Source organism: Protopterus annectens, chromosome 1.part0 (genome assembly GCF_019279795.1).
Source record: "Protopterus annectens isolate FY-2018-M chromosome 1.part0, PAN1.0, whole genome shotgun sequence".
Lineage (NCBI taxonomy): Eukaryota > Metazoa > Chordata > Ceratodontiformes > Protopteridae > Protopterus > Protopterus annectens.
Window position 1 is genome coordinate 608437302 of NC_056725.1, and position 18891 is coordinate 608456192.

The 18891-nt window shown below is 37.3% G+C and overlaps 1 protein-coding gene across 1 annotated transcript in view; it reads right to left on the minus strand.

Annotated features, from left to right (window-relative positions):
• Positions 1–249: 249 nt before the first annotated feature.
• SYT14 (synaptotagmin 14) overlaps positions 250–18891 on the minus strand; it is a 1344965-nt gene continuing 1326323 nt past the window's right edge. Inside the window, exons 10-12 of the mRNA XM_044060278.1 lie at positions 7793–7982; positions 3256–3312; positions 250–2210 (exon numbers count right to left, since the gene is read on the minus strand). Coding sequence (XP_043916213.1) covers positions 1897–2210; positions 3256–3312; positions 7793–7982 — 561 coding nt within the window. The 3' untranslated portion in view covers positions 250–1896. The remainder of the gene's footprint in view (positions 2211–3255; positions 3313–7792; positions 7983–18891) is intronic.

The window sequence follows — 18891 nt, forward strand, 5'->3', positions numbered from 1 at the left end:
ACTGTAATGCAGTAGATTGTTTTCCATAATGTTAACAAGACCGCTGCATGGATTGGGAATCAAAATTCCTGGAGACCAGCTCCAAGTTTCCTGCTCTGGAAACAGAAGAACATTCTGATTACCAGGAGTGCAGGATACTGCCGAAGTGAACCAAAAATTATCTAAAAATATCCTTGTTATATTAATTATTAAATTAATACATATGATGCAAAAATGCAGTGCATTTTCTAACACATAAACTGTATGAAATTCAAGTGACATTTTATGTAGATTTGCTTCAAGATGTATATAAAACATATGCCAGAATTTTAAAGCAGCTTTAGTAATAAGACAAGAAGTGATTGTTACTTCCTAACATGAAATACATGAGTCAGTTCTCCGCAGATAAATTGATACTATACTCTCTTTTGTAATAATTTATAGTCATATTGCTTCAGTGTAGGCTTAACCTCACGTCATCTATTGCTTTTCAAACTGACTCAGAATGTTTTACAGATAGCTATGCATTACAAAATACTGAATAACAGAAGGGCACAGAGTGATTCACAAGGTGCCTTTCAATTGACAGATAAATTGATTAGTCGCAATTCTGTTAATCACCTGACCTTTGCACAATGCAAAAGGTTATAACAAAAACTTACTCACTTCAAGTTAATAAATGATACACAGATTCTGATATCAGTTCTTAATGGACATTTGTAACATACTTGTCTACTAAACTGTGAAATCACCTTCATACACATTCATACACTAGCATGTGATATGTAACACCAAATGTAATACCCCTTTATTTTGATATTGCATAAGCATATAATCCCTGACCAGTCAAATGAGCACAGTATCTTTTGTGAAAATCAGATTATCAGTTTATTCAATTAATACTAGAATAACATGTTTATATATGTAATTCACATTACTGGTGGTCAAGAAAGTCCTCAACTTGTCGGGAGAAAAATGAAATTCATATATTCTGTTTGTTGTTCTTATGGCATGAAACAGAATGAAAACAGAATTTCCCTGGAGCACAGCTCTTCTGTAAAACCATCTTCTGCATAGATCTGACTAAAGGACTGAAGAGAAGACAAAGAATTCTCTTTGCAAGCAAAGCCAGTAATCTATGACTGAATAACATTTGCTTTTGAAAGCTCTGAGACTTGAACTGGGAAATGTCTGTTTTCCTTCTTGCCATCACTCAACAATTACTGAAGCTTTAACTAGAAAAAGATAAAGGAAATGTCATCATAAAGATTGTCGTAATCCTAAAATAATGCTAATTATCCTACCTGACAGTTACTTAGCAGCCAAGATAGAATATGAAGATTGCTTTTGTTCGAATGTAACTGAATAAAGAATTTGCACGTCCCATTATCTGAAATTTGAGTTCCCGTTGCCCTTCTTTTTTGTTACTATGATTATTTTTTCTATGACTGGTTTTCTATTTGGGGTAAGTTAAAACTGAAACAATAGCACTTGATATGTTCAGTGTAAGTTATTCTTAAAAAGATTAGAACATGCAGCAAACCTCTCACATGAAGCAACATACATAAACAAAAGATCGTATCATTATAAAGCAAATCAGCTATTCATACTTTTTATACTTCCCTGTTATTTCTTAAGTCAGTAAGTAACATGGATCATCATGATTAGAACAAAAGAAATAACTTAACAAAAAATAAAATGTATTTTAACTCATCATTCAAAATTAAGGTTCAGCTGCTCATCTTAGATATGACTTTCTGGAGAAATGTGATGTTTCACTTATTGATATGCTGTGCGTTCTTTAAGCTGGGATGTTAAATGTGCTTGACTATGAGTGTCAGTTGAGTCAGACAGAGCTAGTCTTGTTGAAACCTATTATTTTTCTCCTGAGACACTGATGCCCGTATGCCCCATTTGCTAAGACTCAAGTAAATTGTGCCATCTACATACTTGTTGTCCTTTGGATTCCTTCATTTCAGTCCAGTGGTTAAGTTCTTCTTCACCTGAGCTGTTCAGACCTAAAGATATCCAGCCTATCATCTCTTTGCGTTTCATACTTCGTTTGTTATAAACTGATAAAATAAGAGTCACATCGGAAAGTTGAAACAATGCAATCTGAAAAATGAAGGTTTCTTTGTAAACTGGATTTGGATGACCTCTCCGAACTGATGTCTTACACTTGGACATCTCTTGGCCCATAGAGTTTAGCAGAGTTAGCTTAGCATATGTATCTACAAAAAATAATATTCAAAAGGTTCAGTGAAATTATTCAACTTACATTAGTTTGCATTCATCTACTGATTAAAAATAAGTATCCACAGGGGAACTCATAAAATGTACCATGCCAAATATTTGGGTATTAAGAAATATAAAAGTAAATTTAACTAAATTAAATTTTAATGAGACTGCAAAAATGATCACTACTGCATGTCATTTCTAAATTGCAAACATTCATTTATGTGGCATGCATTATATATCTTCCCCTGTAGACATATATGTACATGGCTGTTTACATTACATGTACAAATGTGAAGAGTTATTATGATGCTAATAAAACACATAGCAAGCACCAACTACTTTGATCACACCGCTTTTAAACATACCACCTAGTTTTCATGAAAAGAGAATATAAGATTAACACCAATGTTTCAATGATAACTACAAGTGGTGAAGAGCAGGAAGGAGACATAGTGAAGCCAATGCAATGGCACCGTAACAATCAAGAATGAGATATCAAATACTGGATGAAGACAATAGTCTCTGCATGGATGTGGGTTTTCTAATCAAATACTTTTCTTTTACCAAGTAGAAAAGTAAACCAAATCTGCTGTAAATGTAATGTCAGCAGAAATATGTTCTCGGTTGCTGTCTAATACAACTAATTTAATACAGCTTACGTTATTCATGTAAATGATCGGGTTGTTACTATTACTTTGCAAGTAAATTCAGCTATATTCCATACTGTACTGAATCTGAGCAGTAATCATTGAATTAAATCTGAATTATTAATAACAAACTTATTATAATGGCATTGCATAGATAAATTATTCTATCAAAGAAACATCTGCAGAGCTATTTAACTTAACATTTATAGGCCATCACCCATGATCAGAGACAGCAGAGATGAATGAAGCATGTCTTACAGTAAACTGTACATACTCTGAAGTAGAATCTCATCAAAAAAACTAAGATGGTGGACAGCTTTACTACAGGCTTAGCTTCTTTCATATTTAAAAGACAACATCCACTATGCAGTTATCCTCTACTGAAACTCACCTCGGATTATATAAACCTGTCCACCTATTAAGTGTTTTAGACAACAGAACAGTCCATCTGACAACAGGGGGTGGAAAGCAGTAAAAGAAATAATGACCAGATGTCAATAGTTGGGTGAGAGAGGGTCAAAGGTTAAAGTTTAAAGAGGAAACACTGTTTATTGAAGTGGTAAAAACATAGAAACTTAACAGTACAGCTCAAAGACAGGATTGAACAAGAGGGATAAAAGGTATCTCTAATGAATGAAAACATGTAGTTGTTTTGTGAAGAATAAAAATAAAATAAGGAGCACCCCACTTTTGAGACTCAGTACGGACTTCAGGGACATGAAATGAAGCCAGCGTACTGAAACTATATGGCTGAATGGGTCATGTAGCCAGCATCTTTAAGAATGAACATTCAACATAATTACTGCTACTGCACTGTCTGCCTTGTGGAAACTCACACAATATTCAGATGATTAAATACATTTCTGTTTTTATATAAGATCTATAACACATGAATTGTACACATATCTTGGTCTAGACTAATACAAACAGAGAGTACATTTCAATAAAATATAATTATCATTTCAGTATTTTCTTCACACTAATCTGCTAGTATTTTGAATCAAATGTACTGTTTCTACTTTTATACTAACTTAAAAAATATTCAGATTTCAATATCTTAAAAATAAACCAGTGTCATGCACTCTGATGGTTAAGTTGCACGTGGCAGTGCTGACAGTGCTGCTGTATAAGATACAAAGCAGTAGCAGTAATGAAAATAAGAACAGCAGTAATTATGAGCCCTGTCTCATTTCTGTTTGCTTACACAATATTTCAAATATCTGGTAAAATGGCATCATTCAGTTTCAGGTCATGGTCATACTTATCATAATAGGTGGGCAAGCCAAGAATGTTTTGACCTGAGCCAAGACAGATTTGGTTTAGGTATCTGGCTTAATTCTATGTGTCAGAACAAATATTTAATGCATTTATTCATTCTTTGAATATTCACTTAATCCAAGTCAGAGTTGCTGGGAGCCAAAGTTTATTTCAGCATGCATTAAGCACAAAACAAAGAAACTGACCTTTCAGTATACCAGTCTCCCATAGAATGCACACATGAAATCTCATTTGTACATACAATGCATGTCTGTGGGCAATCTGAAGGATCATTGATTCACCAATCGCATGTTTTGGGGACAAAACCAGATCAGCTGACAGAAATCCATGTGAAGACAGGGAGTAAATGCAGACTTCAGACAGAAGGCACTCCAGGTAAAAAACAACCTGGTGAATCATGATGTGAGACAACAACAATAACTGCCGTGCCTCTACACCTACCCTGATTACATAGTAAACTGATTCTAAATTTCGCTACTGCATTCAGGCGTTTGACCAAAATGCTTTCTTTGGTCATAACGGTCTTGGCTTGAACCTGGCTCTTAGTAATATGTAGCAGTAAAACCGAACAAGGGCTAACAGCCAGGTGTGAATGTGCTTTGGCTTGCCCACCTCAACTTATAATGAAAAAAGTACATTCTTAATTAGACGCTTTCTCATGTAACAACAGAAGTGACTTGCTGTAAATAATCAGCAGGTTAGCAAGGAATGGATCATACCCACTTGAAAAGTAACTATGTAATGTTCTAACCCAATGTATCACCATACAGCACTAGACGTGTCCTGACCAAGGATTGGGTTATCGGTGACAATAACCATCAGACAATCCTGTTGTCACTGATGGTCTTTAAATATTCCATTCTTTAAATCATTGGTAACTTTGTAATAATTACATTGCAAATTTAGAATGACCCTTTGAAACAAAACCTTTTGCTATGTTTTCATTTTTTAAATGTACTTTGACAAGCTGCAGTGCATCAATATTACACCATTAAAAACTAAGGATGCAATAATGTTAAACCAGCTTTTAGAAAATAAACCAAAACTTGACACTGTTATCTTCAATTTGTGCTAATCAAAGTTTCAGGCACAAAAAAAATAATGTTTTGTATTAAGAAAATATCGAAATAATGTTATTAATTTCATTGACAAAGTTAAGCCATTGGTCTGTGCTTCTCTCTGTTCTGCCATAGTATTGTTTCACATTAATTAAATTCTCTGTATAACAATAACTCATACTTTAATAACTTATCATTAGTAAAATACTTGAAAATAGCCCAGAGTGCAAAGAACTACAACAAACACAAATAAATAACACGAGTGATGCTAGCATGCAATTTACACTGCTAGATGTCATGCAGACTGTATAATGCACCTTCTACCTACAAAACTGATAACCTAAGATTGTATACAATTAAGCAATCTTACTTGGCCAAATTGGAACATTCACTGACGCCAGGTTTAACTTAAAAAAAAAGCGCCAAACCATGTGTGGGTGAAATCTCACTATTTGGATGTTCTGTTGTCACACCTGTTTTTACTTATGTCATCACAATTAGCATTGTGATCACATGAGGTCAGTGTTGCAGGTACTTTTCAGTTCTGCTAGTGCCTGGTACTGCCGTTACTGCTTGGATCCTGACCGACGTTAAACATTATAAACACAAAGTCCAACACGGGAAACCTGTGATAGACTAATATTTAATGAATTTGAATTCTAATAAATATAACTTAATGAATACAACGGAACTTGACTTTGGTTTTCTTATATTTAATGTGGGCACTCTGCTAATTAAAACAGAAGCAGCAGTGCCATCTACTTACCAACAACAAGCAAAACTCCATTAAAAGGAAAAAAATGAAACAATGGCATACTCATTTCCCCTTAGCACTTGCTCTTTGTTAGGAGACATGGGTATGCCTTGCAACAATTACTTGATGTCTTTTCTTTCCTTAAAGCAGCTGCACTATGCAGGAAAAACTTCAAACTTCCTTCCTTGATAGGACATCACTGAGTTACACCCATGATAGCTACATAGCAGGAAGGGGACAACACTGTCACAGCGAGTTTCGAGTAAGTCCTAGTTTTCACAACAAAATCATTGTTTTATGTAAAAAATATAAATGCAGCAGCCACTAGGCACCAGTGAACTTTTCTGCAATGGCAGAACGAAATGCAAGCACTGCATTTCAATTCACCAATAAGCACATAATCTTTAAATTAGATACCTATGTAAAAGACTGTATTCTGTTGTTTGCTGTTAAATGGGGCCTTCATGCACTGTTTCAACAGGGAATTTTCACTGAATAACTGAAATGACTGTTCTTCCCCTAACAGAAATCAAATTCATATGTAATCCAACACATTTTACTTTTCTATTTGACCTTTATCACGTCTGCATTGGGTAGTTCCAGTGAACTTTCCAAGATACAGTTTTTATAAAGTGACATCTAGGAATGAAAGAAAGTTTAAGGACAAAGTTTGGGTGACAAAATATTCAACTGGGAAGTGTTGTGATTAAACTGCCATATTCTAGTCATCAGTTTTGCAGCCTAACATCTAAAACCCCTACGCTACTACACAGCATGTAATTATGACTTTCTTTCTATTTTTTTTTTTTTATCAGATAATCTGGTTTTAGCCCACTGTAGTGCAGATTGCATAAATTCTTGTAAGGTCTTGCCCTGACACTGATTTGTTAATACGTCGTCTCATGTAAGTCCTTGTGATGCATCTGTAGAATCATTACCTGTTTCTTTTATGGCTGTGGATGTCGTTGACATGTAATTCAACCTCAGTAGTACCAACTGAGCCTTTCTGCTCTTCATCTGTTCTTCTTTGGCAGTGGATCTAGTTACTTTCTTATTTAGGCTTAGATTTGACACCTGGGCACTTATATATAATTCCATGAACTAGTAGGACAAACATAGTGAATCATTTAGTATTGCCTGCCTGTTAATTGATAATGTTTTTTTCATTTTCATACCCAGGGAAGACTGTGTCTTTTCACTTAACTTAGGTAGAGTATAGGATCACAGATTTAAAATGGCTGACAAATGTGAAGAGAACATGCACGTAGGTTTCTCTGTGTGTTCATGTTTATTTCTTGTGTCCAGCTGATATATCCATGTATCTGTAGCTCCAGTAAGGATACAGATGCATTAGGCAGGTACTTTTCAGTCTATGACTTCTAGTCTGTAGCTAATAATGAGGCATGGGTGAATGGTGCAATGAACTTTTTTTCTGCATAATTCAATCTCCTTGATATAACATTAAACATTTTGCAGCAAGTACAGACCAGTCAACAAGGAATGTTTTGTGCTGCAATGAACTTGCTTTTACTCATTTAATGGCAATCAAAAATGATTTATTTCATGGATGAGCTGTTTATTTTTATATTTTATCTTTTTTTGTTTGCCTTTCAGAAGCATCTAACATACTCACAAGCCAAGTTTTAGGCAAGCTCCGAGGCAAACTCTACATAAAGAACTCCATGTGACAGTGACAGCAAATTATGACACTGCATAGAAACTATATGTGAGAACTATGCATTAAATCAGGTATAAGTGGAGAGACTGCAGTTCCTACTTAAAAAATTCCCGTTTTAAAAGGCAGAATGCCATGACAGGAAAAACAGTGGTGTACTCACTGGGCGGTCTGTTTGCTGCCAGGTTTCTGAAGTGACTTCCTTTTATCACTTCTACTGACAGTCTGCCTGTAGTAGCGTTGTAGAGCAGGCCGATAAGAATCTGTGGAGTAGAACCATGTGCCAAAGACTGACAAGATGATGTACTGTCACTGCAAGACATTTCTGACATACTCATCTGGGAGTCGCAGCCCTACAAGTGAAAAAGGAAAGTTTCAGAATAGTTATTTAACAGAAAAAGGTGCAAAATCAATCACGAACTGTCTCACATTTTACAATCTGCAATGTTAAATTCTTAATTCTTAATCAGCAAATGACAGCAAGTATTAATAGTGAGCAGGTGTGGCTTATGAAGAAGTTAGTCTTTGCTTAATTTCTTATACAATAAATAATTTGAGGTATTTCTAAATATAAAAGTTTATTACCAATAAGTGTATTAACTGAAAAATAATTCTCTCTAGGTCTTAGTATCATTAAATTTTGTTTGCCACTTAGATAGCAGTACACTCCAGTTAACTGTACACCACTCCAGAGACTATCAAAGCATAAGACTTCAGTAAATCAGATTTATAAATATTACTACAAAAGGAATATATATTACAAATAAGATGCATTCCATTTGCTGAGAAGTTCAGTTTTGCTATGTTTACAAATAGAAAGGTGGCTGGAGTCATAAGATAGTGTGGAATGTTGTGCTTCACAAGAAATAAGCTATATATAATACAAAGACAAATTAATCAGTAAAAATTCAAAAATATTTCTACACAATATTCTAAATGTCTGATAGAAAGTGTGTGTGTGTGTGTGTGTGTGTGTGTGTGGTATGGGAGCAGAGGAAACAGTCACTTGTCAGTATGCAAAGCAGAATATTTACTGTCATCTGGAAATGATGTTATGTGCATAACGTATTGCGAATAACCATTTACAACGACGGATTGGATACAACAATGGAAAAAGGTCTGTGTTCAGATAAATGGCTGCTGACAGGTAGCAATTTTCTACAATTATCATCTGAATTGTCCACATGTTTTAGTTATGACATCATTCATGTAGTTAGGCATCAAAAATGTTTGCCTGATTCATAGCTGATTCTGCAATACAGAAGGTAAAAGCTCTTCTTGGCATACTAAAAGCTTGCTCTAGAACTGAAAAATAATAACTAATATAAACTGAATACAGAGAATAAATAATTATATTGTCAGTTTGGGGGTGTGACTGAGTATTCGCATAATTAAGAAGCTTTCTTCAGCAGATTAAATGCTGATTGACTCAGAGGGTTGGAAGCAGTTTTGACTCCAGTCTATATTATACTCGCTTCTCTGTCTGTGATAAGCTAGGCTCAGGAATGCACCTGCATTCCTAGTTCAGTCATCAGGCACAGATAGGATATAGGGTATTAATAAGTACTAATGAAGCAAGGGCATATCTAAACAAACTAACATCCCTCCCTATTGTGCCAAACACTATTCTCCTGGGGGGCTTCAACTATCCCTCTATTAACTGGGAAACCTGCATCACCTCAAATAAATATGCATAAGGAATTACTGGACTTCATTAATGTTGGCTTCCTAGGCCACCTGGCTCAAGTCCCAACTAGAGGGTTGAAAAATACTGGACCAGGTTCTCACCAATATTGACATCTTATGCTCAATGCCTACATTTACCATGTCACCTGATCAAATATGGCCACCATTCACAAATACTCAGTATGAGGGTAAAACCTGACTGTCCTTAGAGACTACTACAAGACAAGCCTAATCCAGCTAACTGATGACCTGATGAAATCTAAGTACCCTCCTCATCTCAATGACCCCATATTGCACTACCACATTTGTGGATAACTTCTATGCCCACCTCAAATCATGCATCAAAACATTGGTCCCCTTAAGACATAAACAGTACGCTACATTCTGGAATAAACCCCTGTGGTGGAACCCTAGTATAAACAAACTATACAAGTAGAGGAAGAAACTCACAGCTCGTAAAAGCATCATCGCCTTTTAAAGCAAACAATACCCAATCTTCTAGAGATGTACTTAGAAACATCAACAAAGAACTTAGATATACAATCAAATCCTCTAAAAGTAAGAATGAATTGAGAACTGATACTTCTGCTAAGGACAACCACAAAGCCATCTTCAGCTATGTCAGAAACATCAGAGGTAATGCCCAACAATGCTCACAGCTAATACATAATGACAACAAGTACTTACTCATCCCCTGAGGACATAGCTAACATATTAGCAGTTAAATTCAGCTCTAACTTTAATAATGACATTAATACAATACCAATTAATTAACCATGTAGGCCCACTGGACACAACATCCCTTTTCAAGGGTGATCTGGGAGCAAAATTTGGCTAAGTGAGTTGCTTGAGATCATACAGCAGGCAAATGAGGGTTGAGAGAATCAAACCCTATACATGCCCTGGACTCGAGCCATTTTCAGTTTGCTTAAGCCAGATCCTGCATCCGAAATCTGTTGGGCTTTTTTGAACATGTCACTGATGCATTAGACTCAGGTAGATCAATTCATCACGCTCACTTGGACCTGATGCAACCCCACATTCTGGCATTACTAACGTGCTAATCAGACTGAATGTAAACTCCATGTTACCTGTTGCTGGATAGCAAGCTGGCAAACTGAAAGGACCCAATCTATTAGCGTGGGAGGTACACACTTTTTAAAAAAGAGTAATTACTAGCAGTGTCTCCCAGGGATCAATTCTAGGACCACTTTTCTTTGGTATTTGCTTCTTTGATGTCATGTCTGATATCAAGGTTCAGCTGTCATTAATTCTCCATCTGATTTCTAAATTCTGCCAGAAGGACTAACACACACTAATAAATGGTGTCTACTCCATGGCCTACAACTAAATGCCAAGAAATGTAGCACTGCATCCATTAGCAAAACTAGGTACCCATGTACCTACCACATAGGTGACACCTCTTTGAAAGCTCAGCTATTAGGGATCTGGGCACTTTCACTGACAACAAACTGTCCTTGATCATCATGTATCCACTGCTGCTAGAAAGTCCTTTTACTTTGCCAGACTAATCGTCAGGTGCATTTCTTCTAGATCTAAGGAAGTTATCATACCACTCAACTCAGGCCCATAATAGAGTGAATTGGCCCATTTGGTATGTGCCTGTTTAAGCATATGACCCGGCAGTATTCCAACACTAAGCTAATCAGGGGTAAGATTTCCCTGAGCTAACTAGAACACCTTAAACTGTTTTCTCTTTTTTCCATTTTCTACACATACTTGAGAGTTGATCTCCAGCTATCCTACTAGTCCTTGAAAGATCCAGTCCTGCGTGACCTTTTGCACATCTGCAAAACTAATGACATCAAAAAAACACAGAACAGAGGTCCAAATCCATAGATGGTAGCAAAATACTTTATTTTACAGATCCGATCTGATGAAGTCTTGTACACAAGATGAAAGTGCTTATCCTGCCTGTGAATAAAGTATTTTGCTACCATCTGTGGATTTGGACATCTGCTCTGTGTTTTTTTGAGTTTCTACAAAACTAATGACATCCTCAACACCCACTTAAGAGATCTTAACTTTCACTGAAACATAAATAGGACCTGCTGGCAAGATAGATATATATCCCAGAGAATCCCTGTTTTATGGAACAAACTTCCCTTGGATGTAAAGCACACTAGCTCCCTTACCTCTTTAAGCATAACCTGGACGAATTGATGGGCAATCATAAATACACCCTGGGTCTGGCCCCTGAAGCCTTCATAAAAAGGAGTCAAATCTAGGTAAAAATTAGCCATATAAAGGCAACGTACAAATTTGTGGTATTGTGGCTAGGTCACTACTGGCCCCTGGATCAACAGCAGTATTGACCTATGAACTACAGTAGCTGTGGTTATAATGAGGGAGCAACAGCACCATATGCACATCCCCAAGATAGGTCAGGAGACCTTATAAAGATCAGTATTGTAGACAAGAAGAAGAAGGGAAAACAACCTGCACTTATGCAAATGATATCACTGCATATTGTACTTTTCACAAATAAGGAAACCCTGATCAGCCACTGGCATGGTTTACTACTCTTTGCCATCACTGTAATAACCATGTAAGCTCCACTCCCAGGACCCTACTTTGTGAGTAACAAAAAGGTGTAGCTTCTGAGAAACAGAAGGACTCATGTGATGAACAGGTATGCCTAGAATCAGCTAAAATTGAAGAATAAGATTATTAGTTGACAGGCATTGACAGAGGGATCAGGAATGCCAGACTGGACAGTCGGAACAGAGTTCTGACAAATGAAGGAAATGAAAGTATCAAAACAATGCAACCCTAGTTCAGTTAGCTGCTCAGGTGCCTGTAGGCGCTTGGCCAGGGAGGATGGAGATGAGTGGTTGCTACTGTCTCACCCACCCTCGGTGGGGGGGGCAGATTCACCCACATTGGTGACACTTAGTCCAGTTCTGATTTGGGGAGTCCACACTTCCATTAATACATTCTCACTATGCAGCTGAGGGAAAACTGTCATGCAGATGCTTGTCTCACCGTGGAAGGCAGCAACTGTGGGATCAGAGAAGCTGCTGAGAGAGAGAGGGGTGTTCAAAATGGGAGAGGGTGGCCACTCCCCCAGGGCCAGCAAGCTGGTCTGCTCCCTACCACCTGACTCTTGCTAGGGAACAGAGGGCTGATAGGACTTCTTGGGCAGGAAGAAATGTGCTGTAGCTCTCTCACCTAGCTTAGGATGGAACGTGAAAAGAATTCAACAGTGATTTGTCCAACAGACACCTAGAAAGGTGTAGCGCAGAGAACCGCTTTTCAACAGTCATTGGGTTTTTTATATATATATATATATATATATATATATATATATATATATATATATATATATATATATATATATATGTTAAAGTCTATCAGGGAATTTGAGTTCATAGGTTCATAGGTTCATAGATTAGTACTAGGCTAACTGCCCTTGCAAGCCATTTTAAGCCTAGCCAATTATCCCCTATGAGATTCAAACCTTGTACCTTGTGTTTATAAGGCAAACACCTTAACCATTAGGCCACCCTCCCAATTGACAAAATAAATCATAATCTAATTTTTTGGTTCGACAATTGCGGTTTCACCTCTGTCTAATAACGGACAATGAAAACAAAGCTTCATTAAAATGGCAATATCATGCCTTGTGTGTGATAATTTTAAACTTGAAGTTATAAGTTTGCATTTAGAAAAGTAAATTTGATACCTGAATGTAGTTCACTCTATATTTTCTCTCAATAGTTTTTGTCCTCTTCCCAAAATACAGGCAGGGGAACATGGGAATGTGTTAGTGCTCACTGCACATTATGAGGTAATGACCATTAGTCAAAAGTGACACTTTGTGAGGGCAAAACAGGATACCACTTGCTGTCTAAGCATCACACTGTATTCAAGATAAGACAATGGGAACCAAATCTGTGGTACATAGTGAAGCTTACAATCTTAGCATTCTGTACTCTACTGGCAAACAAATCAAGAACTTCATACAACAATCTCTTTTTGGGGTATACAAATTAAATGCATTTTCTCATGGATTTAAAAAAGGAAAACTATCACTTTCCTGAAGACCTGCAGATGCTGAAATAACAACTAAAGTTTTACCAGGCTGTATTTGTCTAAGCACAGCAAACTTCACATTTTTTTTTATTTTTACTTACCCTTTGTTGACTAGGTTAGTACCACTAGGCCAATGGCCTCTTTTCAAGTGAGACCCAAGGTGGTATTCATATTGACTAGGGGAAATTTGTCAAGGCCACCATGGAAATTCCCATATATGTTTTGCTTTGATAAATGTCATGAGATCTTTTACATCCACCTAAGCTGCCACTAATTCGGGTAGATACAACCTTACTTTAACATCTAATTTGAAGGGTGGCACACTCAAGAATTCAGCACCCTCTAATGCTGCACAACAGTGTTAGTAATGGAAAAAGTACTCTTCCTGTGGGTACATACTCAATTTACGATGGGCACGCTGGTTGGGCTGACCAATCAGCATACTTGCTTTTGAATGTTAATGGACAGTAGCCATATAATAATCATGTTACACATCTTGAGAGAAAATACTGAACATTCTAATAAAGTTATGAGACTGCATTCACCATGATAGATGTGATTTCATGTTTTCAGCATTCAGTATTTCTTACTGTAGCTTCAGCATAGTAATTTCATAATGTTACATTATCAGTACAAGAAGTGACAACGTAGTTAGTATTACTGGCATGTTATTCCTCTGTTAACAAGTGAAGTAGCATGACTATTAAAAGAGCACCCACAGAACGGAGTGTTAAAATCAACACATTACATACTACCTGCTCCGGGAAATCACACCTGAAGTGATAAGTTATGCAAATCATAACAACTCTCCAACTACAATTCACAAAACTGTCCCATGAAGCAGTGATCAGTATACTGCCTTGTGGTTCTGACACCCTTCACCTGACACACAGTACAGTGTAACTCAGTGGAATGCAGTGTATTCTGCTTACCAGTGCTGCTGAAAGTGGGGCCAGGTGCAGTTAAAGTGTCCAGATGAACTACCCTACAAAGTAATATAGATGGGATGCACACCTACTAGGGCCTCGCTACCTGGTACAGCATTATGGCAAAAAAACATTCACTTTGCTGTTCAGCTCTTCTGTATGTAAATCATGAACTCCTTCTGAAAACAGAAGGTTCATTAGTATTAGTTTGTGTCATGCTCTTTTATATCAAAAATATGCACAAAATCCTTATGCCAATTTCACTATTCAACAGTGTTAGTAATGGGGAACTCACTTTTACACCATCAAATCTACTGCAACCTGCATATCAGTGTGAATAACCTATGCCAGCTTCTGTAATGAAAAATAAACTTTATAAATCCTGTCCATAAACACTAGCTTAAAGTCCATTCAAATGCAATCATCAACAAAATCTGTCATAAGCATAGTGTAATGCCATACATCTTGGCTAGGGTAAAGTGATGATATACCTCCAAATGTTAAAAGAGATGGTGGGAGTCAAGTGTTTGGACAAACCAAAGAGGCTTGGGTGGAGATGTCATATAAGAAAGTGGACCATCTCCTTCAATGCAGCATTTAACACTTCTGTTTCATAAATCCAGGCCCTTAGCATTTTGGGGATGCCAACAAGTGTCAAATTGCTGCCCACAGGACATTTCATTCTAAGAATCAACCCATCACTGCCACCTCTCTTAGCAATCTTTCAGTTCATGCTGTAAAATGTTATGCATAGTACACACAGACTAAAGTATAACTACAGTGCTCTTTCATTACAGCAGGATTGTGTACCACACACCGTTGGCCTGTATCACAGAAGGACATTCATAGTGAGTAGCATTTAGTTGCAGTGATGTTACCTTACAACAACCCAATGTATAGAGACAGCTTGAAGTAAAATGGTGGCCTAGGTTAAGGGCTCCATTGTGCTACCCACTTATTCTTTCACCCCCCCAAACACATTCTTCGGTGCTCCCTACCCTGCCCCATCTTTCCATCCCCCCATTTTAGGCTTCTCATACCATTCAGATTAATTTTTCTTCCTTTTACCACATTTTGCTTTAACCTTCAGCTTTCTCAGAAGCCATGGCTCTGAAATATATTTTATAATTTTTTAAATACTCTTTTTATTTAATGATGGCCTGAACAAAAATTATAACTAAATTAACAAATTTAGTGTTACTGGTCAGCTTTAATTTTCCTTACATCCTTTCAGCACAGCTTAACAGGCCAAGACAGCACAGTAATAACTATGTAGGAAATAACTCAAGTAATCCAGGAGTCATTAGAATTTCACAAGCTATAGTGTATAGATACCCTCAGATGCATTTTACATTATTTTCCCAACCTTTTGATCCGCCGGGTAGCCTTATCAAAAATCATGAGAAGGAAAATAAATATATTTTTTTTCTTTCAAGGCAGACATAAACTGTATTCAAGGCATAATGTTCAAAGCTGACAAAATGGTAGCTCTCAATAAGTTGACAAAACAAATGTTTATGAGGCTATTCTTTTCTGGGAATACAGCCCTCTCCACCAAAAGACACATACCATCTGTGCATCACTCTGGTGTTAGATTAGGATGAAAGCAAAAACACAGATAGCCACACTTATGGATTTCAAATGACTGCTGTCATACATAACCACAGCATGACTCTTCAACCCCCCCCCCCAAAGTCAACCACATGTATAAGTGTCTGATGTGTGACTGTGAGAAAAATGAAAAAAAAAAATAATAATGGTCGCAGTAATGTATTCTAACTTGTTACTCCTAGACAGTATACTGATTCAAAACAAGCTATAGTGACCTCCTTTGCACAACTCTGAGGTCTGTGAGAGTAAAAAAATACAATGACCACACTCTTCCCAGCCCCGAAACAAGATATAATGACCTCTTGTGCACACCTCTCTTATTTGTGAGGAAAATTAAAGAAATAATGACGACATCATCCTTCTGTATACACCTCTGAGCACATCTGGTTTTAGAATGGGTGCAGTTGATGGCAGAGGCCACAATAAGTCTATGACAAAATCTACTCATAAAGTCTTGGGTGTGGGGGCAACCAGACTTTGTGTAGCTCTAAGGGTCTGAATGTTCTATTTTGTGTTTATGACACATTTTTTGAAAGATAATTACTAATTAACTACATTTTTGTTGTTACCTGTAAGAATCATGTATATGCCTGGCATTATTTGTGTGTCCAAAGTTAAAAAATAAGTGATATTTTATGCACACAAGCATACACACACACACACACACACACACACACACACACACACACACACACACGCACGCACGCACACGCACACACACACACGCACGCACACACACACACACACACACACACACACACACACACACACACACACACACTTTTGATGACAAACCAGATCTATCATAAGATGCACAGACACATACAAACACACTGCACTGTCACCTTCAGAGAAACTGAAGAAACTCTAGTTCACCTATGGCATGTATTTGGGGTAACCATAGAGTGGCAGGGAAGGTATGCACTCTTCACACAGAAAAAGCTTCAGCCAAGAACTCAACCATGATGCTACTCACTGCACCATTATGGCAGTAAGCAGTCGCACTCACACTCATCCTGTTTCTGCCAAATCACCAAAGATAGCCATCTATCATGTGTAACGTCCATGTTTGTGATGGTTAAGTGAAAGAAATTATAATCAACTTGTTACTCAAACACACTGCAACCACAGTCCCGTACCTCTCAACCTCTTAGAGCAAGAAATCTGGACAAAGGCATAAATAAATGTGGGACAAAGACCCAAAAATAGGGACAATTTTTAAACATTGCTCTTACAAACTTAGAAAGATGACAGAATAACAGGTTTTGCATTGGCTTGAATATTCTGAAGGGTATGAAGTCTGAAACTCAAATGTCTGTCATTATTTTCTAACCTCCGTCTTTAATTATTTGCCACTAAGATGCCAGAAAACCACAATTTTATGCGAAACGGACCAAAAATATGAGGCAAAAATCTGGACATTCTTCAAAAATCTGTACAGCTGAGAGTTATGCCATACATACAAACATAAGGGCAATGCTGATTATGTTTGCATTAGAAAGTAAAGGAAGTTATGGCCATCTGCAACCTATCATACCCCCCTTATACACACACACACACACACACACACACACACACACACACACACACACACACACACACACACACACACACACAGGCATAAGCCAGAGTAGTACTAGTTTTACACTGATCAGCAAATAAAAATACATTGTACAATGCTAGTACTGTCACACCAAATCAGTGACGATTTAGCAGTCATCAAACAACTGTAGTGGGGCGGCCATGGTGGTGCAGCGGTTAGCATTGTCACCTCACAGCAAGAGGTTCTCTGGTTTGATCCTTGGCTGGGGTGTCTTCTGTGCGGAGTCTGTATGTCATCCCTGTGGTCGCACGGGTTTCCTGTGGGTGCTCCCGTTTCCTCCCACATCCCAAAGACATGCTGTAGGTGGATTAGACACTCTAAATCGGCCCTAGGTGTGAGTGCCTGCATGTGTATGCCTTCCGTGGAAGGTTGAGCGCCAGGCTGGCAACTCAACACCATAAAAACTCTACTGCCAATCATGAGCGGATAGGTGATCCACTGTGGTGACCCCTAACCAGGAAAAGCCAGAAGAAGAAACAACTGCAGTGGGTAAGTCATTTGTTTTTACTCCATTGAGGAATACCCATCAATGACCGCAATTTCACAAATGCTCCTGATTTTGCATCTTATTTTTGCCTTATTCCTTGTAAATTTTTTGATTTCCTGTTAAATCATTCAGGATTACAGGAAGTCAATGATGCCAAATATTAAGAGTTTCATATCATACTACTTTTCAGAAAATGGATGTTGATGTGAGACATGTTATTCTGTTAACTTGTTAAGTAAATTAGAATAATATTTAAAAAGTTTTCATAATTTTCAAGCTTTATTTTTGGCTTTACCTAGAGTTGTTGAACTAGGAAGTGGGAGTTATACTATCTGGCATCCTGCCAGTATTTATAAAACTCCCTGAAAAAAAAAAAATCCCTAAAGATCTGGAGCTTTAACTTTTTGTAAAACCCCAGGAAAGCACTGAGATAATTTGCTCTGAGCTGCTGATCTCTAGCATTTACTTTGTTTATTTTCATTCATTGATTATCAGCTTTATCCTAATAAGGTCACAATCACAACACTGTTTAGGATGAAGTGTATAATTGAAGAATGAATGATCTTTTTTTCTTCTCATTTTCCCCAACCAGTGGCAGCTTTAGCAGGGCTCTCATATAGTCAAGGATGATCAGCCCCCCCCCCCCCACCTCCACAACCATGAGGATTGCAGGTGTCAAAAAACAGTTATGATGTTTACGTAGTGGAGAAATTGTTCAGCAAGAGAGGTTAGCTAAATCAAAGATACTATTGCACTAGTAAAACATTGAATGAAATTATGGAACCTGCAACTTGACAAAACACTGTCACTACAATAAGATATACCTTTGAATTTTAATGGAGAAGAAGAGGTACCAATCCTTAGGATACTTCATCCTATAGGTTATTATTACC